Source organism: Manis javanica, chromosome 6, assembly GCF_040802235.1.
Source record: "Manis javanica isolate MJ-LG chromosome 6, MJ_LKY, whole genome shotgun sequence".
Classification (NCBI taxonomy): Eukaryota; Metazoa; Chordata; class Mammalia; order Pholidota; family Manidae; genus Manis; species Manis javanica.
In genome coordinates this window covers 69,151,746-69,177,401 of record NC_133161.1, presented here as the reverse complement: position 1 = coordinate 69,177,401, position 25,656 = coordinate 69,151,746, and the positions used below count along the sequence as shown (strand labels likewise).

The window sequence follows — 25,656 nt, the reverse complement described above, 5'->3', positions numbered from 1 at the left end:
AAATTAGACACAGCAAGTGTTGTCTGTGATTTTTTTTAAAAATTAGCATTCTGGATTTCACTGAGAACATTTCTTTTTCTAGGGAGCCCGTGGGCTTCCTGGTGAAAGAGGGCGAGTCGGTGCCCCCGGCCCAGCTGTGAGTGCTGCCATTTTGTTCCTCTTTATTCTTTTAAAGAAATCTTCTAGGATCTGTCATTTAACTTTCCATTTGACTTTTTCTCTTCATTTCCTTCACAGGGTGCCCGTGGAAGTGATGGAAGTGTGGGTCCTGTGGGTCCTGCTGTAAGTTTTGATACTGAAGGATTTGGAAGGTGTTGTGAGTGCAGGAAGGCTGTCTTCTTTATTAATTTCCAATGAAATAATGCCACTTCAGATACTTTACCAAACGTTCTGTAAGGTCTTTGGAAGGTTCTACTTATGAATACTACTATCCCTGGGGCTTGCTTGATATATAAAGTAAAATCTACCTTACCTTGGATACCTTGAATGTCTTTTCCTTTGATTGGATACTAATGACAACAGACTAGCTGTCAGTTCTCTCTTTGCCACATTAAATAAGATCAAGCTACCCTAAGCTACTTCTGACTTCTGTTCCTGTTGTTGTGTTGTTAATTTACTGGGAGGAAACCTCTTACCACCTTCTACTTTGATTTCAGGGTCCCATTGGGTCCGCTGGCCCTCCAGGGTTCCCAGGTGCCCCTGGCCCCAAGGTAAAAACACTGGTGACCATTGTCATTACCTTGATAAACTTTTTACTGTGATGTGAAAGATAGGGACTGTGTTCACAGATTGAGAGATATTTATAGAACAGATACCTTAGTCAGTCCCTCCTGCAAAATGAATATAGAATGACCATTTTTTCACTCCAAGAGTGAAATAGATCAGCTCTCTGCACTTGCATGATGAGCATAGATATAGATGGCAACATGGAAATTGATTCCCTGGGGCTCCCCTGGCATATGCTCCCAAACTAGTTGGGACTGACTAACTAAGAACCAGAGTCTCTACCACAAAGAGACAAAGGTAGGTGAAGGCAGCAATGGGGCCCAAGATGGCAGAAGCAGGCCAGGAAAATAGGAACCCAGACCCAAACCTTGTGGTGCCAAACTAGCAAAAGGGAAATGACTGCAATTTTGAACCACTTTCATAAAACTTGGTGCCTAAAAACAGCAGTGCTGGCTAATACCTCAGTGTCATTTCCCCTTTTAGGGTGAACTTGGACCTGTTGGTAACACTGGACCTTCTGGTCCCGCGGGTCCACGTGGTGAAGTGGGTCTTCCAGGTCTCTCTGGCCCCGTTGGACCTCCTGTAAGTAGCACTGTCACTAACCTCACTGAGGGGAAGAAAGCAAAGCCGAGAGTGAAGCGGGGGTCGAAGAACAGGAACACTGTCAGCTGATACCCTCCCTTCCTTTTCCTCACAGGGCAACCCCGGAGCCAATGGCCTGACTGGTGCTAAGGGTGCCGCTGTGAGTACATGACAGGCACGCACTGCTGCGGTTTGACGGGCATTTTATGGGTGCTGCCTCTCCTGCCCGTCCTCACCACGGACCATGTGCGCTTCATTTGCAGGGCCTGCCCGGTGTTGCTGGGGCTCCTGGCCTCCCCGGGCCCCGTGGCATCTCCGGTCCTGTCGGTGCTGCTGGAGCTACTGGTGCCAGAGGACTTGTTGTAAGTGGTCCTGGCGGTCATCACTGGGAAATGACGCTCTGCCATCATCCATAACCAGCTGGACGTCCTCTTGTAGATTTGCCACTCATATTTTTTCTTTCCTTGGCATTTTTAACATCGTTTTTCCATAAGTGCATGTACATACATGCATGCTCTCTCTCTCTCTCTCTCTCTCTCTCTCTCTCTCTCTCTCTCTCTCACACACACACACACACACACACACACACACACACGCCTCCTGCTCTCCTAGAACATTACTGAAGGGTCAAGGAGATGCATTTCTCAATCAGTCTTGTCCTTTCAACCAGGCCATTCCCCTGCTTAAAAGGAACTGGACACATTTCTTAAACAACCTGAGCTTTTCTTTATGCCTGATCCATAAATATTCCAAGATGTTTGTCTGCGAGAGAGGCATAAGATGTTTGTCATTTGACCACTGTTTTGTATTGGACCCTAGGGTGAGCCTGGTCCAGCTGGTTCCAAAGGAGAAAGTGGTAACAAGGGTGAGCCTGTAAGTAGATCTATAATCAAAATTTTATGGAGTTATTAACTTTTTCAATCCATAAAGTAATACTTCCACTTTTTTTTTTTTTTTTTACTTTTTCTCTAGCTGGATATGACATAAAGATTATTTTTCCTATTCCCATTCTTTTGCTTTCTGCCTTAAATAGGGTGCTTCCGGGGCCCAGGGTCCTCCTGGCCCCAGTGGTGAAGAAGGAAAGAGAGGCCCCAGTGGTGAAGCTGGCTCTTCTGGCCCCTCCGGACCTCCTGGGCTGCGAGTAGGTTCCAGACGCTCCTGACACGCAGATACACCAGAGGCAAATGATGACACCCCTTCATTGGGAACTGGTCAGAATTAGTGCATTCTTTAGATGCAGGAAGCATCTGTTTTCCATCTGCTTTATTAAATCAGAGACTCTCAATTTGGTATGTTTTAAAATTGATCAGGGAACAAAATTGACCTACTTTTGCAGAATGCCTCCTCCTCACATTCCTTTGGGGTTTGGGTGACCCTTTCTGGCTTGGTTTGTGTTCGTCTCTCTCCTGGAGGAGGAATCAAGATTTCTTGCATGCATGCCCCATTTCAATAAACTCTGCCCTGATTCAAGGATTTTTTCCAATTTTCTTCTGTTTCATGTACTTTCTTACAGGGAAGTCCTGGTTCTCGTGGTCTTCCTGGAGGTGATGGCAGAGCTGGTGTCATGGTACGCTGACCATTACCTTTTTCCCAGGAAGGGCCTGGATGCATCTAGTGGTGGGTGTGTCACTGCTTTAGCATCGCTCCTACCCCTTCCTTCCAATAGGGTCCTGCTGGCCCTCGTGGGGCAAGCGGTCCTGCTGGTGTGCGAGGTCCCAGTGGAGATTCTGGTCGTCCTGGGGAGCCTGGTCTCATGGGACCCCGGGTAAGTTTGAGACTGAGTCTGAGCAAATCACACCAGGCACTGTTTCCTTCTTTTAAAGGGATGATTAATATTTGAACACAATAAAAAAATAATCAAAAGTAAATTTATTAGTAGACTTGCTGAAAGTTGCCTTTTTAATTTAGCTTTATCAAAGCCTAGTAGACATTTTTATGAATTTGGTTAGTTCATAAGTTTCCTATTTATTAGTTAATACAATGGCTGTATGGTTTTTGAAAGAATAGATTTATTTTAATATACCCAAATTAGGTTGATTCTCTTATCAGCATGAATCTTTTATCTCAATTTGTGAGCTTTGTATAAGGTGTTCATGAAACATATTAAGACTATACATTATCAGTTTATTAGATTCATAAATGAAATCATTTTTACAGCAATCACAAAGTGCTATAATGTATTCAGCATCACACCACTTATGGAGAAGTGACCTTTAGATCAGTAGACACTCTAATCCATAGCAATAGAGTAATTTTTTTGCCTCCATTATCTCTTATGGATGAATATCAGCTGTAATTTCACCATAAACAAGTCATAAAGATACCAAATATAGCAATAAAAAAATCCACTCTGAAAATTGCTTACTAAAATTATTTGTTTTTCTAATATGAGGTAAATAACATAATAACATAATACTTTTTGCCCATATAGAATGTTGCTTAACAGTTTCTTAAGATACCTGTAAATGGATCAGTTACACTGAAATTCAATAAAAGGAAAGGGATAAAAAAATGGAAGAAAGATTTCAGAGCCTTTTCATGCTTCTTAGCTCATAACTAATACCCCCTAATGATATACCCTAGGCAACAAACAAAAACCTGGGGAAAAAGTGCTTTTGTGAGATTTCAATTAATTGGAGCCTCCAGTATGTGTATTAAATGCTAATATAAAATCATCCTCATTTGTTTCATAGGGTTTTCCTGGTTCCCCTGGAAATGTTGGCCCAGCTGGTAAAGAAGGTCCCGTGGTAAGTATTGCTCATTTTCCATTATATTTTCAAGGACACTTATTGCACCCTTAGCAAGCTATTCTGTGGATTATTTATGCATGAACACATTGAAAATAAATGTCAGCCACATACATCACCTGGGAACACAAAGTAATAGATTGTAATTTCAGAGTCCAAATAATGCAGGACTGAAAGGAGTAAAGAAAAAGGAAGAACATGGCAGGGAAAATTGAAGAGGGTGAAAAGGGTATAGAAAGAGGGAAAAGAGGGAATTGTGTACCTATGAAATTGACTTGGCTGTGTGTGTCCTGTTTATAAAAGGAAAATGGATTCTTTATTTATTGACACTTCATACAGGTAGCTCTATGCATTCAGAAAAGGATTCTGTTTCATCCCATGGCAGTATCACAAGCTTGAGATTGTGAAGTCCTGTAGATACGGAGTAAACTTTAAATAAACTCTGGTTTCAGGGCCTCCCTGGCATCGACGGCAGGCCTGGGCCAGTCGGCCCTGCTGGAGCAAGAGGAGAGCCTGGCAACATTGGATTTCCTGGCCCCAAAGGCCCCACTGTAAGAACCACCATCCCCTCCTGTGTCTCAGCCCTTCTTGCCACAGTCACCAAAACTTCATTATTTCTCTCCTGACTCAGTTTATTCTACCTCCAGGGGCTTCTTTTCAACACAGGAATACTGCAAGCCACTTACCACTTTAACAATTGACCTCTAGTGTACACCTGATGAAAACCCATCTCCTGAGTATATGCTTCTGCAGACACATATGGAGGTGTACCTGGAGGTGCATGATGATGGATCATGCCTTAGATAACAGAATTCAAGGACTAGGAATCTCTAAAAAACAAAAAAACAAGATTAACATTTCAAAATTATCATAGCTTATTTGACATAAAATGTGTAAGGCTTTTTTTTTTAATGTTTATTTTAGGGTGATCCTGGCAAAAGTGGTGAGAAAGGTCATGCTGGCCTTGCTGGTGCTCGGGTAAGTGCCAGCTTCTGTGAGATCCAGCCAGAGTATTCACCCAGCACACACACATCCTTTGAGGCCATCTTGCGTTATCCTGTCACTTTCTTTCCAAGATGGCCTTCCCAAGGGTCCTTTTACCATCACAAAATGCATTTTTTTAAAAAACTACACTTATAAGGCAGTGAGCTATAACAAATCAGAATGTTTATTAAGTCAAAAATATTTGTGGATGCATGTGGTTTTTATTTAATTCATTTTGTGATTAAAATGCTGTAATGTGGTAGTAGCATTCTCTGGCCTTCATAAATTGCCCTCCATCCATGGACTTCCTATGAGCCATATCAAAAGTTAGTAGGCCATATTTAGGCTTTGGCTGGGAACCCACAATGAGTTTAACTCATGCTAAAATGACAAGCCTGGTTTTGAGGGAATGAGGCATGAGGCTTTGAGGCATCTTAAACTGTCTGGCTTGTGGATAACTCAGAGGTTTTCTGTTAAACATTTCAGGGTGCTCCAGGTCCTGATGGAAACAATGGTGCTCAGGGACCTCCTGGACTACAGGTGAGTATTTCTGCCCTAAAATGAATGTAGTTCTGCAAAATGACCATCTCCCTTTTTCCAGTCTATAAGTTATGTAGCTAGACAGCAATGGTGGCGTACATCTCTATTTATCTTTCCTCTCACTTGCAGGGTGTCCAAGGCGGAAAAGGTGAACAGGGTCCAGCTGGTCCTCCAGGCTTCCAGGTAAGTCAACTAAAACATGCCTGCCTTTGGTCAGACTAGCCAGCTGTAAATCACCATAGCACTCTCCCCCGCCACACAGAACAGAATTTCTGAACCGAAGCAAGGACAGGTGCATTTTCTCAAGGCAAACTTTTGTAATTCTTTAATAATGCACAATAGTTAGTGATCATGTTGATATCAGATGGTTTCCCTCAAACCCTCAATATAGCCATAAGATTTTGAGATTTGTATTTCTTTCATCTAGGGTCTGCCTGGCCCTGCAGGTACAGTTGGTGAAGTTGGCAAACCAGGCGAAAGGGTGAGTAAACAAAAAATAGCAAATTCACCTGAATCTGTGACTTTCTCTGTTTAATACTCTACTGTAGTGCAATTATAATATGCATAAGGACACTTCATATTTTGTATGTTAATGATAGTGTTCTACATATGTTGGTGCTGATGGAGAAAATGAGCAGATTACCCCTTTTCATTCAGACTACTTTAAGGATTGAGTGAAACATCACATAGTGGAAATAAAATATATCAATGAACATTCCATATAATAGCCTTACTTTTTATATATTGTTCTTGGTAAATTAAAATGCAAATTATTTCCGGCCCAATAGTGAAAAAGTAAACACACTGATTTTCTATCAAACAAGACCCCGAAAAATTACGTTTACTGTTTTTCCTGGCATTCAGACAGGACACTGCTATCCACAGTCAGGGTGAGGGTTCTGAGCCATTTTCCCTGTAATTGTGATGAATGTGCCTCAATTCAGTTACATTCTGTGGCCTGGTCTCCTCTGTCAACAGTGGGGCACATTAAGGAGACAGCTGGTCAGTAATAAAGGAGATACACTTGGGTATACAATTAACTAGGTAATGTGCAGAATATGATCATATCTATTAAGAAAGCAGTCTGTTATATAGCTAAGAATAGGTTGTGTCTGATGTTCATTATTCCTTGTCATATTATCAAAGGAGACAGCCTGTTTTGTCACTTTTTTAAATGCAGTAAACTAAATAATGAGAAGCCTAAATTTTCTAATAACACTTCTAGGATAGATGTATCCTTGATATCAATGGAATTCTCACTTTTTTGTGCCTTTCCATATACAACTAAAAGTTCTCTTGTTCCTAACAGCCTGTGTCCTTGTAGTTGTGTAGGTGGAGCCTGTCTGGCTTTATTTCATTCCTTCAAACTTTTCTAAATATCATAATCATAAGTGGATTTAGAAAGCATACATAAATTTCATGCTTCATGTGTTCTCACATTTTACCTAGGGTATCCCTGGTGAATTTGGTCTCCCTGGTCCTGCTGGTCCAAGAGTAAGTGTTACTTAATTAACTTTCATAAATTTCTGGTCATGTGTTTTTTAAACAAATACTGCTTTTTCCTAAAAACGATTGATGACCTTGCACCAAGTTCCTGACACTCTTCTGTAGTCAAACATAACTGCAGAGAGCATTCTATTTCTAAACTGATGGTAGACTTTTTAATTTAACTGTTCACATTTCTTATTCAAAAGCCACATGATTATAAGAAACATAAATGAGCTCATATATGTATTATATTCAATGATTTATATACACAAGTATGATATATTTAATACAGTGCCTTGACTTGAGCCAAAGAAAATTAATATCTTACTAAGATTTAAAGTCAATTGTTACAATGTGAGTTGATGCTCAAAGCCTAAAGCTGAAATCATGAGTCTACTATTATAGAGTAAAATAAAATGAACAGATTTAGTTTGGTCATTAGAATAATTGGAATGATCAGTTTGCACCTAACATGTTCTGTTATGTGGCTAGTTACCATATATCTAGGATGCCTAAACAAATTTACTACCAAAGAACCGTAGTATCATAGAACCAAGTTATAACAAGAGTCTTTGAAACTGTTGCACTGTGGTCTTCTGTTCTAATTATTCTGAGCCATGGAATGCTATGTCTTAATGACATTTACATGAAAATCAGGAGATGTTTTGATTGATAGACCCACCCATCAATACATACACATTATAACAACATTATGGTTGCTATATCATTATTTCATGCAATTATAAAAAGGAGCATAGATGTGAGAATATCTAATCTTATCCACCCTTGGCATTATTTTTCACCTCAATTGATGCAGTCTTTCCCTTTAAATACGATGGAATTTATTTTTACCTATGGATCTATCACAAAGAAGACCCCCCCCCTCAAAAAAAATAAATAAAGGAAATCAATTCCAGAGGTTGAATATTGTACTCTGGAAGCAACAAATTTTGGAGTTGTGGCCACAAACCTTAGAGCTGAGTGAGACATTGGGGATTATCTCATCCCACCACTTCATTTTACTAGTAGAGAACTTAAGGAAAATAATTATAATTTGCTAATAAATGGCAGAATCAGGATTCAAAAGCTAAGCAACTGTGAACTTGGATGTGTGAAATGGTATCTGTGAAGTGAATGAACAGTGCAACACTTCTTCTAACCCCCTTTCTATAGGGGGAGCGTGGCCCCCCAGGTGAAAGCGGTGCTGCTGGTCCTTCTGGTCCTATTGGGAGCCGAGGTCCTTCTGGACCCCCCGGGCCTGATGGAAACAAGGTAAAATGTCATGTTATATATTGCTGGTTTGGCCCACTATACTCTAGAATAAATAGATCCTTTACAATAGTAATGAGTTGTTTTTCAGATTTAAAAAAACTTTTTCCAGTTCTGTGATTGTTTCCATCTTAGTAAATAATGGTCTTATTCCAGTGAACCTGCATTATTTCAAAAGAAGGAAGACCCAGTTTTCTATACACATGAATGATTAGTATGGGTTTTCACTCTTTTCTCCTCACACTGTTTTTACTTCTGCTTTAATCTGGAAATATCATATGCATTTGGACACTATTTATAGAGAACAAACTTTAACCTTCTCAGCATCCTGCTTCATAGAGTAAAATTTCAAAAAAGCCTATATTTTAATAATAAGAGAATTTATGATGATAAAAGTTAACTGGACAGTACATTCACCCCCAAAAATATAAGCCTGGAAACTTGTGTTTCAATATAGAATCTTTGGCTTAGATTGTAAAATAGAATAGGTACTTTTGAAAAACAAATTACTTTAACCACCATAAAGGCAACTCATATCATTTCTGATTCTTACCTTTAAGGAAAAAAAGTATAAAGATTAGCTGCCAAAAGCTATTTTGGATATGGAAGGATACTGTGAAAAAAATAAGCAAGGTAATTGTGAGAGAGGAAAGAAGAAAGAAAGTACATTTCTGTGAGGTAGCACTTTCAAAGGGTTTTATCTTAGAAGCTAGTAAACAGATATTAAGTATGTGGAACTGTAGGAGTTGCTGTAAAAATGGAAGCTACAATCTCCACTCTTCAGGAGATTGAAATGTAAGCATCTCCCCAGTTGATGCGGTCCCTTTCCATATTTCCTATCCGAGATAAGGAACTTATCCTTGAAAAATGTCGGTGGACAAATACTTCACTCTTTGCCTCCCATTGTCCTATCTTCTTCTGTTCACACTGGTCTTCCTTAAGAGGACTGGACACAGGTTATAGAAAAATCACAGTTACCCACTCCAACTACCCTCTTCTCTTTAGTCACTGTGTCATTAATAGCATCTCCTCTGTTATATTCTCCCTCCTTTCAGTAGCTCTCCTTTAGGTCTCTAAGCAGGCAAGAATGCTACCTATTAAATGTTTAAATTGGACTCCTTCAAGAGTTCGAGTCTTCATTTTCTTCTTTGCCACTGAAATAATTGATTTCACATATGCTTGATTCAAGGGCGAGCCTGGTGTGCTTGGTGCTCCAGGCACCGCGGGTGCATCTGGTCCTGGTGGACTCCCAGGGGAGAGGGGTGCTGCCGGCATACCTGGAGGCAAGGGAGAAAAGGTACCTCTTGGTTTAGACCTTAATATTGTTGATGAATGCTGGCAAAGAGGGCTACCCAAGGTTGCCCAGTTTTTTACAATTCTTAGTAGGTGGTCTGGTAGCATTTTCATATCTATCTATACACATATCCCTGTGCCACTGAGCACCTACGCATTTCTAAACTCACTAATCTGGCAAAATTCCTTGCTACCATGGAATTTCATGCAAACAGATGGTGTTGAGTAATACATGAGGCTCATTTTAATGCCACTAACAATGATGCTTCATCCTGCCCTAATTAATGGAAGAAGCTATATTGAACAGCTGTCAACCGTGCCGCTGCATTAGTTATGCCATGAGAGTGATCAGGCTCTGAAGCCCATCGTGATGTTGCCTTATAATTCTGTCCACATGAATTTGTACCTTGCTTGATTATGCTTTAGGAGGGTGTATGGCAACTAGAATAGAATATTTAACAATAATCTGGAAAGGGCCTTGAATTATTTTGTCCTTATTTTTTTCCTCACTCGACATCCTACAGAATGGTAGGCAATCAAGCCATTCCTAAAGACCTTAAATAACTGAAGGTCTTATAGCCTCTTCTGTAAAAACACTTCAGATAAATTTTGATTCAAAGATTTGGTTGGAAAACAAAACAGTTGTCTTGCTTTATACTTTCAGGGTGAAACTGGTCTCAGAGGTGAAATCGGAAACACAGGCAGAGATGGTGCTCGTGTGAGTAGAATTTTGTTTGTTTGTACTTAGACTGGTTTTTTCTCTTTTTAGATTTCACTCAATTTGAGTTGGGAAGTTTTCCAAAACAGAACTGCCGATGAAATGATGCAACTTTAGTAAAAGAGTATTCCATTCCTTCCCGGATCTATGACTAATTTATCATTTCACGTGTTCCAAAAGAAAAACTCAATAGGACTCATCCGTTTGAAAATCATAGCCTGAATTTTCTCCCTTCCTTAGCATTAACTATACCAAGTACAAATGACAAACCCAAATCTCTTGGTTTAGTAGAACTTTAAATGATTGTTTCAATTATCATAGAACTTGAGGAAAAACAATAACTCTCACATTTTAAGAAGCTGAAACCTCTAACAAGGTCCTATTCATTCAAATGGATGCCCTAAGAAGTTATTACTCAAATAGCAGCCTCAAAGATTAGTTGTCACTGCTATGGAGATGTCAAAGATAACCCCACAGGGGTATAGCAGCCCTACCCAGACTGCTGCCAACAAGGCTCTGCTGGGTCACAGGTGTCTCAGCTCTTTATTCCTGGTTGTCCCTCCAAGCTGATAACTCACTAGGACATATTCATGATAGTCCTTTCTCGGAATCACAAAGGCCTAACAGTTCCAAACAAGGCTATCTCATTTGTTGCTCTCCAGGGAATTTTACAAGAGCAGAGTGTTTGATCTCCCGGGTTCCTAACCTGCCCTTGGCTTACACATTTCCATAACCTTTATCACTGGGGTACTCTTCTACTGAGAGCCGCTTCTAATGGTCTTGAATTATTTTGTCCTTATTTGTCCAGATCATTAGAACTGAAATGCATGAAAGGTTTCTCGATGTCTACCCAGAGTGTGCAGTAAAAGTGTTCAGTCATTGTATGGAGAAATGGCAAGCGTCATTTTTGGTGGTGTGGGGTATCACTCGTAAGACTTGTTTCCTTCTTGGTACTAGGGGGCTCCGGGTGCTGTAGGTGCTCCTGGTCCTGCTGGAGCCACTGGTGACCGGGTAAGCATACATTTTCACTAAGTTGCAACTTTCTGAGCTGGTAGCAGTATCTAAAATTTCCTGCCTACTCTAGCTCCAAGGAACCCCAGCAATTCATTTTTATGGCTTCTTTGGTATAAGGAGCACTTATATAAAACCTGTCTGTTGGGATGGGGCAGCAGGAAACAAGCGCTGCATGTTTAAAGTTCTCTTTCCCTTCCTATAGATGTGCCACCTATCTGATCTATACTTTAATCCCTATCATTTGTTTTAAAGTCTTTTCCTGTGGCCAGTTAACAATATCCTAATGCACTGAGCCTTCTCAAAGCCTTCGATTGAAAAAAAAATCAATAAAATACATAGTGTGCCCATTTCACATCCAACTGTCCACTTAAAATAGACCTTATTTATTGTATTGTAGGATTGCAGCAAATAGATCTGCCCTGTAGTCCATCTAAAAATTAAAATGTCCTCCTCCTGGTATTGTGGACACTGATTTATAGTGTCTTTGCAAATGTATGACTGATACCACTTCAACCCCCAAAATGAATACAACATTAAGCAGAGCAAGAATCCACTTCATTTTACTCTGTGAGATGTGTACTAGCTATCTCTTACCATGCAACTGCAAACTCTGTAAAGAGCCCACTGTCTACCATGTTCTCTGTGCTTCCCACCTCTTTGTGAGGTGGGAATATATATGTGAGGCATGTTAACAACTTCACCTTTGGTCCCATTATAGGGTGAAGCTGGTCCTGCTGGTCCTGCTGGTCCTGCTGGTCCCCGTGGTAGCCCTGTAAGTAGAAACCTGGGTCATTTTGGACACCCCGAACTTTTAGGCAATCTAAGATTGCTAAGACATTTTCTTAAACCCCTTGCCCCATCTAGGGCGAGCGTGGTGAGGTTGGTCCTGCTGGCCCCAACGGATTTGCTGGTCCTGCTGTGAGTATTTCGTCATGAACTAAAGGTCAATCTGAAAACATTCCAAGTTGTCAAGCAGAGTAGTTGGAATACCTGAACTATATATCACTGTTCCTTTCCAACAGGGCGCTGCTGGGCAACCTGGTGCTAAAGGAGAGAGAGGAACCAAAGGGCCTAAGGGTGAAAACGGTCCCGTTGGTCCCACAGGTCCTGTTGGATCTGCTGGCCCATCCGTAAGTTGATTTACTGGTGGTCAACACAGCCTGTGTAGTTACCCATGAAATCTTGTAATTCAGCATATATCAATCAAGTGCCTACTGTACACCAGAGAATATACCAGAAAGATGATTTTTAAAATAAGAATCAATATGTGTATACCATTTTACTATTTATTAAAGTTTCATAAATATTGTCTTATCTTACTTCATCAACCCCTCCATGACGGTGGTAATATTGAAGTAAGGACATTTATTTTAAATTAAACAATCACTTTTAGTTTCTGGACTTGCTTCTAATAGAGATGGGAATGATAACTTCAAAGAAAAGAGTAACATTTATGAGCACTGTTTTGTGATTTGATCCCATTTTTGTGTTGTTCTCTCCACTTAGGGTCCCAATGGCCCCCCTGGCCCTGCCGGAAGTCGTGGTGATGGTGGTCCCCCTGTGAGTATTTACGATGGACTCTGATAACCTTTCATCCTTCAGAATCTAGTAGGGACAACTTGAAAGTTGCAAATTTGGGGTAAATTTGGAGTTTAATAAGGAGACTCTTGAGATTCAAGTTAACTCCATACAGAAAAATTCTGATAAGTTACCGTCAGGTTCACAACTTAGTAACCCAGCTGGGGCTCAGTGCCCTGGATGTTGCCACCTCCTCACCTGAAGTAATAGCCAAAGTTAACCCCAAGAAGTCTTAATTGAGAAAAGGGCAAAATATTTCTTTGCTTGCTTGTTGTTCTTTGGCTGATGCCCTGCTGCTTCTGCCTGGCCAAGCCCTTTCCCTTGGCACCCAGTGCTGGCACACTGACTCCCTGGAGAGCCAGAATTCCCCAGGAATGAACCGCCCTGATTCCTTCCTTCTCTCATTGGACAGCAATTAATACCCTTGGCCTTTTGTTGTACTTTCCTCTGTAAACAAAATTACTTATTCTGGTCCATTCCCTTAGCACTCATCCAGATGGTTATTCATGTACACACATCAGTGTATAATAATGGGATAAGGTAATACGTTAGCATTTCCAAAAGAACCATTAGAGCCTTAATGCAAAATACGGGCATTGCAATTTGGCAGCATGCTGGTAAAGGAGATGTGTGGAGATGGAGGGTCTTTGTGGTCCTATATGAGGCTGCCACTACCTACTCGTTGGTCCATCCTTGGTCACATGTGTTGAGGATTTGCCAGGGGAGAAATGTCCATCTTACCCGAATCCCTGGAGTTGGTGTTGACTGTGGAATTTTAATGTCCTTGGTTCTTAGGGTGCTGTTGGTTTCCCTGGTGCTGCTGGACGTACTGGTCCTCCTGGACCCTCTGTAAGTAAATCACTTCAAAATACATCTTCATTTACTCTAGCCACGAGACCTGGCCTCTAGTAGGAAACAAGTAAGAAACTCTGAAAACATGTTATTAATATTTTGCTATTACTTCCCTGGGCTGAAATTAGTTTTTCTGAACCATTAAGGCAAAAACATCACACACTGTATTGTATATTGGTTTAAAAGGCTTTTATTCACATGAACACAAGTCCCCTTGTAGAGGAATGAACTCTGTTAAAAATAAAAAACAGATCAGTTTTAGTCACATATCAGATATTTCTATATCTAATTACCCTTTATGGCCAACATTCTGCCTCCATTCTTAGGGTATAATTGTTCCTGAATTTAAAGGTGGTTTGGCCTCTAATTTAATTCTGATTCAGACTCTTCTGTCAGGACTCAAGAGAATTTAATTAATTACCAGGGATTAAGTCTTCCAGTTATGGTTTCAGGGAAAAAAAAATAGCAAAGATGTTGATTTCTTGGAATCCTTTTACAGGTTCATAACAGAAAAATCTTCATTCCCTGTAGGCATTTAATTAAACCTAGTTGAGAGCATATGTGATTCCTCAATTATAAACAAAATGCTAGTATTGACTTTCTTCAAAAGAAATGTGCAGAGTCTCCAAAATCCAAAGTCCTATTCATTTAACACTAACTCTCATAACTCTATAGTTCTTATGCCAATATGCCAGGTACCTGGTGGCACAGTAACCTCGCAATACTTGCCATAGGCTCTGCCTCTGTTGTTCACTTTGTTACAGCCTCAGGAGAGAGATGCTTCTCTCTGCATACAAGAAAGAATGTTAAAAATTCTAAGTATCTCCCCAAAATGGACAGGATATTATCTTGTTGCTTGATATTGTTTGTATTTTAATATCTAGACTTTCCTCTGCTGCTCTCTTCCCAGTCTGTGATGATTAACATAAAGTAAATGACCTTGAACATGTGCTCACAGGGTATCACTGGCCCTCCTGGTCCCCCTGGTGCTGCTGGTAAAGAAGGACTTCGTGGGCCTCGTGGTGACCAAGGTCCAGTTGGCCGAACTGGCGAAACAGGTGCATCCGGCCCCCCTGGCTTTACTGGTGAGAAGGGTCCCTCTGGAGAGCCTGGTACTGCTGTAAGTGATTTCAAACTCCTTTCTTAATATCTTGTGTTGAATTAAAATAAAGCCCTTACACAGAGCTTCAAGTGGCATATACTTGTTGATGAGATTTCAGGTTCTTAAGTGTAGTTCAATTTAGCAAAGAAATCTATCCCACAGATGCTGAGGTGTCATAGCTGCAGTATATGCCTCGACAGTACTATAAGGGCACTCTGGTTTTATCAAAACAACCCTTTAAGCTGTTGAGGGCATCTTACTGGTACCAAAATTAGAACAGAATCCCAGTGCCCTGGTCATCCTATTACAAATTAATCAATCTCAGTAAGCTATCAATTCCTTAAACATGCATTGCCCAGTATTACTGCTACTCTGATATGTGCCTTTACTAGACCTGGTTCTGTTTAGAGATCAAGGTCAAAATTTGCTTCTTAGCATAGATTCTATAAAAATTATTCCACCACCTCAGATGGCTTCATTAACCTCAGTCACATGTTTTTTAATATGGTTCCATTCATTACCAGGAGGAACCAGGTACAAAGAAATACACATGCCAGGATTAAACTCATTGTTATCTCTACAGAAAAGATATCCAAGAATATGTCCTACTAACAGGAGGTCTCTAGCCCTTTTCTAAACCGGATAGCTCATTCTCATAACCCTCAAGCCAACCTGTGTTATCACCTAGGTTCTTGCCAGTAAAACTCAGTGTTGTTCCTCTTGTTCAGGGACCTCCTGGCACCTCAGGCCCTCAAGGTATTCTTGGCGCTCCTGGTATTCTTGGTCTCCCAGGCTCTAGAGGTGAACGTGGTCTACCAGGTGTTGCTGGATCCTTGGTGAGTGTTTAACATCATTCGTTTTCTCATTAACATAATAAAAGATTTTAAAAGCTGCCACTTCAAATGTGACAGATTGATCACTGAATAACTGCACTTAAGACTTTTTATTCATGGCATTTTCTTTATACAGATCACATGTCACTTATCTAAGAAGCTTTAATACCCCCTTACTTAGACACACACCATAAAGACATAGCTTAACATTATGCAGAATAATTTTTGTTCTTTTTACATGCTTAAGAATGATATAGGCTCTAATTGCATTTACTCCTCTGCAGTATGAAATGCTGGCATCATTTATCCTGTAGGAAGAATGAAACTCTGGAAGTTCTGAATCATTCCATTAAACATTATATGTGACAGCAACTAGGAATGATCTCATCTCCATAAACTCTTTCAACTGTATGAATTCATTTCACTTAGGAGAGTGAATGAAACTAGGCTCACTTTTTACAGAGCAACATTCCAAAATAACATAAAGCTGACCATTTAAGTGTGTAGGAGGAAGGCAAGGATAACACTAATACTAATGATACTTCTTTACCATTTTGTGGCTCATTCACTGCTAATTCACCTTCTCCTTTCAGACTGGAATCTGCTGGCCGGGGTTCTTTTAGGAGGGTAAGATGGGCATTCAATCCAATGAGAGGATTGTTGCTTGTCTTCTCTGCTTTTTTAGGGTGAACCTGGTCCTCTCGGCATTTCAGGCCCACCTGGGGCTCGTGGTCCCTCTGGTGGTGTGGGTAATCCTGGAGTCAATGGTGCTCCTGGTGAAGCTGGTCGTGATGTGAGTCCAACACTTGGCTTGTTAAATAAAACCTAGAAGTATTTCACTGTGTGCAGCTTTAAATTCTGAGCTGAGGTTCTCTTGTTCCAAGTTTCTGAGCAAGATGGTCTGTTTCTCCATAATATCTACCTGCACTGACCATTCCTAGTATTGTAAAAGTGAAAAACTACTTGGGCTGGGGTATGGGTCTTTAAAGAACATACTTCAAAGTTGGCCAAAATATTAAAAACACCTCTAAAAAAATTTAAGTTGGCAAGTTCTTATTCCTACTTTTTAACAGTCAGAAAGGGGGTTCACTACTGAGCCCTAGGTGTGACAAAGACAGAATAGCTGAATTATAGGGGCTTGTGGGCTACAGAGTCTCACTAAGTGCCTTCATGGCTGGGGTATCTTCACAGGGCAACCCTGGAAACGATGGTCCCCCAGGCCGTGATGGTCAGGCTGGACACAAGGTCAGTACACCTGTTCATCCTTCCCTAATTTAAAAGCAACTAAAACACAGGTCAGATTGATGTTCAGCTTCATTTTGCCTTTTGTAGGGGGAGCGTGGTTACCCTGGCAACCTTGGTCCTGTTGGTGCTGTGGGTGCACCTGGTCCTCATGGCCCCGTGGGTCCCACCGGCAAACATGGAAACCGTGGTGAACCTGTAAGTGTGTCAATACCTGGTCTCTTACTGTTGTCATCCTCATAGGCTTCACTTCTGACCTCCCACACTTGGGAACTGTGGGGACCTGGGAGGAGGATCCAGAGTTTGACTGATAAATGGCATTTTTCTTTTCCAATTCACAGGGTCCTGTGGGCTCCGTTGGTCCTGTTGGTGCCATTGGTCCAAGAGGTCCTAGTGTATGTACCTGGGGAAGAGTTCTCTACAAACAAACATTTAAGGAGGATCATTCCAAACTGTCTATTAAGAAAATGAATAATATATGGGCTAGACTTCCTATTTTTAAAAAATTTAGTCCATGTTGAGAATTGCTACAAATAGCTTTTAAATGTCTTCTATTTCACATCTCCTCATGTTATATTAAACAATCACAAAAATCTAGTCACTTTAGAGACAGCTCAACTAAAGCAGATTATGGGAAGAAATGGGAGTAGCACTCGCATGACTTTTAGACCTTTGTCTTGAGTTACCTTTGTAAACAGATCAAGCAATGTTTGTGGAGAAGTGAGTGTCATTTTTCAAAGAAGGCAAACGACCTATCTGTCCTTCTTTTTCTTCACAGGGCCCCCACGGTATTAGAGGTGATAAGGGAGAGCCTGGTGATAAGGGGCCCAGAGGTCTTCCTGGCTTAAAGGGACATAATGGATTGCAAGGTCTTCCTGGTCTTGCTGTAAGTAAATGTGGACATCCAGCATTTATACTATGGATCTTAGAGTCCTTCAGCTCAGAATGATCTCCCTCAAATTTCCACTGCTTTGTTCTAAAATGTCTGACATCATATTTATTTCCCATTTTCTGGCTAATTCCATCTCTCAGAGATAATGCTATTTCGTCCCAAATGTGAAAAGCTGAGGGTTAAGGGAGATAGAAATATACATATGTTAAAATCTCCTGGTAACAATGTCCTTCAACCCCATTTAAAATAAATATGATTAGAGAAATGACTAATATTGCATTGCTGAAATAGCTTGTAAGAAAAAAAATAATTGAACATAATAGACATAATGGGAGAAAAGAGCTCCATTTTAAATTTTCAATTTTCTGAATCCAGAGTCCATTGAAACTAAAGTTTTCCATTCAGTTCTATTTATTGACACGTGTTCTGAAAGTGTGATTTCCCTGCTCTCTTTAAAGGGTCAACATGGCGATCAAGGTTCTCCTGGCTCTGTGGGTCCTGCCGGCCCTAGGGTAGGTCAATCTAAAAGATAGTTTATGTCTGAAACAGAGCTTACAACAGACAGTGAGCCCCAAGCCTCTGCCCCCTTGTGGGGTTTTCACTGGCTCATACAGTCTTGGTGTCTTCCCTCCTCAGGGCCCTGCTGGTCCTTCTGGCCCTATTGGCAAAGATGGTCGCTCTGGACATCCTGGAACAGTTGGACCTGCTGGCATTCGTGGCTCTCAGGGTAGCCAAGGTCCTGCTGTAAGTATGATTTGGAGAAGTAATAATGAGAATTACTAATTTAAGGAATATTTTCTTCAGATTAAACCAGGACAATCATGACAACACATTGAAGTAGTTCCCCACTTTTATATGTTTTCTAAATATGTTAAAATTTTTTGCATGTAGTGAGTTGTTTAAACCTACCCTTGCAAGTATGCCTGAGAGCAAACTGTTATTTTACATGAACTTGATTCTTTTTTACTTATTAGAACATGTTTCTGTGTGATGCTTAACTGAAAACCTGCTATCATTGATGTCTCTCATTATAACCAAATACAAGAGATTCTGCTTTCTCACTTTCACCTTTGTAGGGCCCTCCTGGTCCTCCTGGCCCCCCTGGACCTCCAGGCGCAAGTGGTGGTGGTTATGACTTCGGTTATGATGGAGACTTCTATAGGGCTGACCAGCCTCGTTCACCACCTTCTCTCAGACCCAAGGATTATGAAGTTGATGCTACTCTGAAATCTCTCAACAACCAGATTGAGACTCTTCTTACTCCTGAAGGCTCTAAGAAGAACCCAGCTCGCACATGCCGTGACTTGAGACTCAGCCACCCAGAGTGGAGCAGTGGTAGGTCAAGATGCCCAAGCCAAGACTGACCCTTCTCACAAGCTGACTTTTCAAAATCAGTTCCCACTACATTTAGAATGAAAAAATATTTGGCTAAAAAATGCGAAATCATACCCAATTGATGAAGCATTTTCTTCTCCCAACCACCTATTCTCAAGCTTCAGTTCATATATATTTTGCCCTTTTCATGTTAATGTGTGCCCTGATTTGATTTCTCATTGAGGAGAGGAGAGAAGGAATCATCTAATCTTGAAAACAGCCATCCTCCTCCTGTTAAATATGGGGTAGACAATATAACAGAATAATAAAAAATGTTATTTGTGGGAATCAAAATCTTTGACTCCTAATATTAGAACCTATGTCCCATTCACTGAATGATTTTATGGTCTGGTTTTTATTTTCTTAAAAGGTTACTACTGGATTGACCCTAACCAAGGATGCACTATGGACACTATCAAAGTATACTGTGATTTCTCTACTGGCGAAACATGCATCCGAGCTCAACCTGAAAAGATCCCAGGCAAGAACTGGTACAGAAGTTCCAAGGCCATGAAGCACGTCTGGGTGGGAGAAACTATCAATGGTGGGACCCAGGTGAGGAATCCCTCCAAACATTTCTCCCCTACTAAATAGTATCTTTTCTTAGGATCATTTGCTTTTAAATTATCTATATTTTTAATTTTTACCAAAATGGATTGCTGTTTTCTCAGGTTCCAGTTCTATCCTGAATTGGACTTTAAAGATGGGTTGATTGGACATATCCATGCAACTCAGTTATTGTTCAAATTTGACTTAATTGATAAGCGTTCAAGAAACTGACTAATGTCATTTAGTACAACAAAATACTGGCCAGCATACAGCTCTGTAATCATGCATACATATTTTCAGAACATGAACTTCTCTAAACTTTTTATCAAACTTTTTCACGAACTTTGCTGAATGCCTACTGGTAGGGATTACAGAGAAGAAAGAGGTCCAAATCTCAATATAATGGCTCTCTTATCTAAGGAAGAAACATACACATAAAGGCTTATCTGAAATAGGCACCTTTTTGAGGTGACCCTGCCTCAGCCTGGTAGTTGCTATGTCTCTTCTTGGTAACTACTACTTCAAAGACAAGTGAATTGGGTTTCCTTTAAAAGTATCTCTTACCTAAGGTTCAAATCTGAGTCCATTTTTCCTCCCTATACCAGACTTTTTTTAAAAATTTGGTTCTTAGTATCTGAGTCCTTCTCCACTTAACTGGAATTCTCATCTTATTCTCTGCAGTTTGAATATAATGTTGAAGGAGTAAGCACCAAGGAAATGGCTACTCAACTTGCTTTCATGCGCCTGCTGGCCAACCATGCCTCTCAAAACATCACCTACCACTGCAAGAACAGCATTGCATACATGGATGAGGAGACTGGTAACCTGAAAAAGTCTGTCATTCTGCAAGGCTCCAATGATGTTGAACTTGTTGCTGAGGGCAACAGCAGGTTCACTTACACTGTTCTTGTAGATGGCTGCTCGGTGAGTAGTAGTGAAGTCTGGGACTAGCGTTTATTTGGGTAGAGGGGGCTGGAGTGCCAACTTAGACCACTAAACGAGCACACAGATGAGACACTTAACTGATTTGATCTTTTTTTCATAAATGGATTTATTTAAATTCAGATGGTAAACCCAGACCACTCATCAGGTCTTGCCTTCTGAAATTGCCTGCAGTACAGAAACGCACACTCTGTACATGTATTAGTTGTTTTTCTTTTCACATGTTTCTTAAATAATAGTGTATGCCCATGACTTAAAATTACTTTAGGTTTAAAGGGCCCAAGCTATAATTTATAGCTATGAGTCTTTTATTCTACTTATTGGTATGGCCTACAATTAATTTTTCTTTATGCTTTTTCTACAATATGCTATAAATTGAAGAAAAATTAAAATTCACTAGTACCAGTACTACATACTCACCCAAGGCTCCCTGCTGACACACACATCCTGAAAATGATAATGTAGGAACAAAGCACTTGCAATATGTATTAAAATGTTTTGTTTTGTTTTTTAAAAAATAGTAGCCTGGTAGGAAACCTCCCCCTAGAGGTACCCCTGATGCAGCTGTTTCAAAGACACACTTCTTGATCTGGGACACGTGTCTTCAGAAAAGCTGAAGAGTGATTCTTATAATATCTAAGATTCAGATGACATTAGATACAGAAATAGTATTGCTTTATGTACATTTTTTTAAATCTCTTTTAAACAGAGAAAGACAAATGAATGGAGAAAGACAGTCATTGAATACAAAACAAACAAGCCATCTCGCCTGCCTATCCTTGATATTGCACTTTTGGACATCGGTGGTGCTGACCAAGATTTCATTGTGGACGTTGGCCCAGTCTGTTTCAAATAAATGAACTCAACCTAAATTAAAAGAAAAAAAGAAATCTGAAAAAAACTTTCTCTCTTTGCCATTTCTTTTTCTTCTTTTTTAACTGAAAGCTGAATACTTCCATTTCTTCTGCACATCTACTTGCTTAAATTGTGGGCAAAAGAGAAGGAGAAAGATTGATCAGAGCATTGTGCAATATGATTCAATTAATTCCCTCTCCCTCTTCTCCTCCCCAAAAGATTTGGAATTTTTTTCAACACTTTTACACCTGTTGTGGAAAATGTCAACCTTTGTAAGAAAACCAAAATAAAAATTGAAAAATAAAATAAAAACAATGAACATTTGCACCACTTGTGGCTTCTGAATATCTTCCACAGAGGGAAGTTTAAAACCCAAACTTCCAAAGGTTTAAAACTACCTCAAACACTTTCCTATGAGTGTGATCCACACCATTAGGTGCTGACCTAGACAGAGATGAGCAGAGGTGCTTCTGTCTGTTCAAAACACAAAGGTGCTAATTAATTGTATTTCAGATACTTGAAGAATGTTGATGGTGCTAGAAGACTTTGAGAAGAAATACTCCTCTGTTTGGAGCTGTATTCTATATTTTTTATTTGATTTAGCATCATTATTTTACATCTTACCCCCAAATAAAAGTATGCAGATCCTTTGCCCAACATTGTCCTCTCCTTTAAATTCAGCATTTGTTCTTTGCCGGCCTTGTTTTCATCCACTTCCATGGTACCAAAGAAGCCTTGTTTCTCAGACGAGCAGAAAAACTAAATTGTACCTATTTTGTATATGTGAGATGTTTAAATAAATTGTGAAAAAAAATGAAATAAAGCATGTTTGGTTTTCCAAAAGAAAACACTGAGTAGAATTCCTTGCTTCTATGATCTTTGCAATATAAGAATGGACTATAGCATCTCTACCAGACATTAGACTAAGTGTTTCTCATTAGGTAGAAACTATGCAAAAAAGGCAGTTTGGCATACAGAGAATAAGGATCCAGAAGACCTGTTCTGACTCTCTTCCTTGTGGCTGAATGACCTAGAACACTTCATCCCTGAGTTTTGATTTTCCAATTTACAATATGAAGAAGAGTCCTTCTCTGAATTATTAAACATTTGCCTTGCTCAAAATGCATAATACTTAAGCAACATGGCATTGTTGACCTAAATTTACTCTAAGCAGAGGACCATAGAACCTTTTGGTTTATTATCCATTAAACACTTTGAAACAGTGGCTGAAAGTTGGTCTGTGCACAATTAATACTATTAACTAAAACAGTTTCAAATATTCAGGAAAGATGCCATACACTTAAATCTGATGCAACTGAGTACAATGCCTGTTAAGAGGTAATGTGTGTGCTGTCAATCGGCATAGACAGTTGTGGATAATAGTACCATGCACACACCTACCTGCCAAATCAAATTCATTTTCCTCCACTGTACCTTTCAATGACATCTTTGATACACTTAAACACAGTAATGTGTCAAGTAAAACGTTAAGATTCATTTAGAGCTTACTTCCTGTTCAGAACATAATTGTGATTATAATATTTGTCTCCTGAAATAAGTCATCTCAAGACTAAATTAGTTTTAAAAGAAAAAAACTGAACATGACAAAAAATCTAACATTAACACTAAGAAGTTTGCAAAGTTTACCAACCGAATGATAACTTCAAATTATGGTCCTTCTACTACTTGAATCAGAACACTGGAATGCTTATTAAAATGTAGATTCCCAATTCTCATCTACCAAATTAAGAATTAGTAAGGAATCAGTATTCTTAAGTACTCTGCAAAATTCCAATGTGCACCAGTTGGAAAACCACTGGATAAGGTGATTTCCACAATCTGTAGCTCTAACATTTTGACTGGAAAGAATGAATCAATATACCTGAAAAAATGATATAAAGAAAACTAAACCCCTGTGATCAAATTAGAAATCCTCATTGAAATGGCCAAGGCAAACTTTCATAATAAGCAGTTAGAAATCTCCAGATAAAATATATGCTATACCCTCAGGTTTGCAATACAAGAAACAGCCCTAAGTTTGGCATAAAGAAGGGGAAAAGAGAAGAAGGAAGAAAACCAACATTTACCAAATACCCACTGTGACCCAGCTATGCTAGATGATGATGATAATGACCTTTATCAAACTGAGTTCAAAGAAGTAGATTTCCTAAGCTAACGGTCACCTAATCATTTAATCATCAGTGGAAGACCTCAAGAAAATAGCCAAATAAATAATGGTATATCTGAGAGATAACAATGAGGAAATAAATAGTGGTATATCCATTAAATACCAATGAGGAATTAACAATGGTATATCTAATGAACAATAGCAAGAAAAATAATGGAAAAGTTTTGGAATCACAATAACATTTATGAGGATGATTAAACAAGAAAAAATGCTTAGAATGAAATGTCATAATCTTTAAAATATAATATTCAAATATACTATCATTAGAAATACATTAAACATGCATATAAAAATGCATATAAAAAAGGGCATGTGTATTCATGTAGGAATGACAGGAATGATTTTTATGCCTACAATTTTCTGTAATGTAGTGATATTACTTCTGTCATTTACAACAAATTTACTCTTCAAAATAATGTGAAAAGAAATAAGCGGTTAATAAATGGAAACAATCCTACCTGAGAAGTAGCCATCTCCAGGGAAAGGGTGGTCAACCTCCCTCCCACTTATTTTCTGATGGAGAAGGAGAAGCCTAGCCTAAGAGTATCACTCACGGTGTCCCAGCCACTCTGGGGGACACCAGAGGGGCTGTACAAAGCCATACATACCAGGCAGCAGCATCCTCAGGGGTCTCTCAGTTCAGCTGCAGAGGGAGAATAAAATAACATGTGAACACAGTTTTAAAGGAAGTATCCTCCAAGGATAGCAGAGGATATTATTAATTAATGAGAGGGAATCTTAGGAAATTAATTTTAGCCTCATGCAGTAACAGTGATATTTGGATCGAGCTGGCCAGCTCTTGCCAGAGATCTCCTTTCACCTTCAAGCCCTTTGTCTGGCTAAGCACTTCTTCTCTGGAAGCCACAGAACAGAACAGCCTGGGACTTACCAAGCCAGGAGGTCCACTGTGAGTGTTCCCAGAGTCTGGACAAGGTACTAAAGGCTTGACCTTTGCATGATGAACACCCTCTTTTGACACTAATCAACAGGCCCCACAACATTTACTGAACCTTGGTCCTATGAAGGTCAGCTGCCTCTAACTTGTGCCAGTGTGAGAGGGAAGGAGATTGTCTGCGAGAGAGAAGGAGCAGGTAGCCAAGATGAGGGGAGGAGACATTAATCAAGTCTGGTAAAAATGGTCATTTAAAATTCTAAAATCAATACAGCTAATGCACTGGCCAAGAGCAAAGACACCTGACCAATGATGAACACATTTATTATCTTTAATGTTGAAAGACTTTTTTCTGCTATTCCACCGAATATCACTGAAAAGGAAGTTCAAAAATTGGATTATATGTAAGAAAAGTTGGAAATGCCACTTTGGGTCAGAACAACAATCCATCTAGATGAGTACTTTGCCTTTCACAATAGCACCAAGGGAAATTTGGGAGAAAGAGTGGTTGGCACTTCCTCGAAGCCAGCTCAAAACTCCCATTTAATAAGCCATTGTAAATCTTTTTTGTACACAGATGTATCTAAACCCTTCCAGAGCCCTCTATCCATTTTGAAATATGTTGGTATTACAGTACCAACAGGAGAGAGCTAATGCTGAATTGTTAGCTCAGCTTCCCAACCCTCTGGTCAAGTAGTGAAAATACGTTTTCGATCCCTGTGTCTGGATCAGTCAGGGATTCAACTCTGTCCTCAGGGAACACCAGTAGGTGCAGCTGTGGGGCCACAGACAGCCCCAAACGACTGACTTATCCCTGCAGGTTAGTGAAACAAGCACGTAATTTGTGAGCAGCAGCCAGGATTATGAGCACTAGCCCTTGGGAAAGTCTTTTAAGTTATCTGAAAATTTGGTTAACATACCTGCTTTCAGAGATTTCATCACCATACCTGCTCCACCTATCTTACAGACCACCAGCAGGACCAAATGGAGCACGTG

The 25,656-nt window shown here is 39.9% G+C and overlaps 1 protein-coding gene and 2 long non-coding RNA genes across 3 annotated transcripts in view; 1 reads left to right on the top strand and 2 right to left on the bottom strand.

The window, feature by feature from the left end:
• COL1A2 (collagen type I alpha 2 chain) overlaps positions 1 to 21,907 on the top strand; it is a 34,811-nt gene extending 12,904 nt beyond the window's left edge. The window contains exons 14-52 of the mRNA XM_017662389.3: positions 83 to 136; positions 238 to 282; positions 657 to 710; positions 1,210 to 1,308; positions 1,424 to 1,468; positions 1,572 to 1,670; positions 2,128 to 2,181; positions 2,342 to 2,449; positions 2,822 to 2,875; positions 2,975 to 3,073; positions 4,002 to 4,055; positions 4,508 to 4,606; positions 4,980 to 5,033; positions 5,526 to 5,579; positions 5,709 to 5,762; positions 6,007 to 6,060; positions 7,029 to 7,073; positions 8,241 to 8,339; positions 9,526 to 9,633; positions 10,294 to 10,347; positions 11,305 to 11,358; positions 12,080 to 12,133; positions 12,226 to 12,279; positions 12,384 to 12,491; positions 12,868 to 12,921; positions 13,735 to 13,788; positions 14,750 to 14,911; positions 15,622 to 15,729; positions 16,412 to 16,519; positions 16,918 to 16,971; positions 17,059 to 17,166; positions 17,310 to 17,363; positions 17,747 to 17,854; positions 18,319 to 18,372; positions 18,497 to 18,604; positions 18,937 to 19,195; positions 19,605 to 19,789; positions 20,465 to 20,707; positions 21,435 to 21,907. Of these exons, the coding sequence (XP_017517878.1) occupies positions 83 to 136; positions 238 to 282; positions 657 to 710; positions 1,210 to 1,308; positions 1,424 to 1,468; positions 1,572 to 1,670; positions 2,128 to 2,181; positions 2,342 to 2,449; positions 2,822 to 2,875; positions 2,975 to 3,073; positions 4,002 to 4,055; positions 4,508 to 4,606; positions 4,980 to 5,033; positions 5,526 to 5,579; positions 5,709 to 5,762; positions 6,007 to 6,060; positions 7,029 to 7,073; positions 8,241 to 8,339; positions 9,526 to 9,633; positions 10,294 to 10,347; positions 11,305 to 11,358; positions 12,080 to 12,133; positions 12,226 to 12,279; positions 12,384 to 12,491; positions 12,868 to 12,921; positions 13,735 to 13,788; positions 14,750 to 14,911; positions 15,622 to 15,729; positions 16,412 to 16,519; positions 16,918 to 16,971; positions 17,059 to 17,166; positions 17,310 to 17,363; positions 17,747 to 17,854; positions 18,319 to 18,372; positions 18,497 to 18,604; positions 18,937 to 19,195; positions 19,605 to 19,789; positions 20,465 to 20,707; positions 21,435 to 21,581 (3,462 nt within the window). The 3' untranslated portion in view covers positions 21,582 to 21,907. The remainder of the gene's footprint in view (positions 1 to 82; positions 137 to 237; positions 283 to 656; positions 711 to 1,209; positions 1,309 to 1,423; positions 1,469 to 1,571; positions 1,671 to 2,127; positions 2,182 to 2,341; positions 2,450 to 2,821; positions 2,876 to 2,974; positions 3,074 to 4,001; positions 4,056 to 4,507; positions 4,607 to 4,979; positions 5,034 to 5,525; positions 5,580 to 5,708; positions 5,763 to 6,006; positions 6,061 to 7,028; positions 7,074 to 8,240; positions 8,340 to 9,525; positions 9,634 to 10,293; positions 10,348 to 11,304; positions 11,359 to 12,079; positions 12,134 to 12,225; positions 12,280 to 12,383; positions 12,492 to 12,867; positions 12,922 to 13,734; positions 13,789 to 14,749; positions 14,912 to 15,621; positions 15,730 to 16,411; positions 16,520 to 16,917; positions 16,972 to 17,058; positions 17,167 to 17,309; positions 17,364 to 17,746; positions 17,855 to 18,318; positions 18,373 to 18,496; positions 18,605 to 18,936; positions 19,196 to 19,604; positions 19,790 to 20,464; positions 20,708 to 21,434) is intronic.
• On the bottom strand, positions 13,795 to 18,928 carry LOC118972655 (uncharacterized). Its single transcript, XR_012132298.1, has 3 exons — positions 18,417 to 18,928; positions 17,183 to 17,386; positions 13,795 to 14,578 (listed from the first exon to the last, which is right to left on the bottom strand). It is a non-coding gene; the product is annotated as an uncharacterized lncRNA (long non-coding RNA).
• Positions 21,908 to 21,978: 71 nt separating the features above from the next.
• Positions 21,979 to 25,656, bottom strand: part of LOC140849911 (uncharacterized) — a 71,499-nt gene continuing 67,821 nt past the window's right edge. The window contains exon 3 of the long non-coding RNA XR_012132299.1: positions 21,979 to 24,411. This is a non-coding gene — a long non-coding RNA (uncharacterized lncRNA). The remainder of the gene's footprint in view (positions 24,412 to 25,656) is intronic.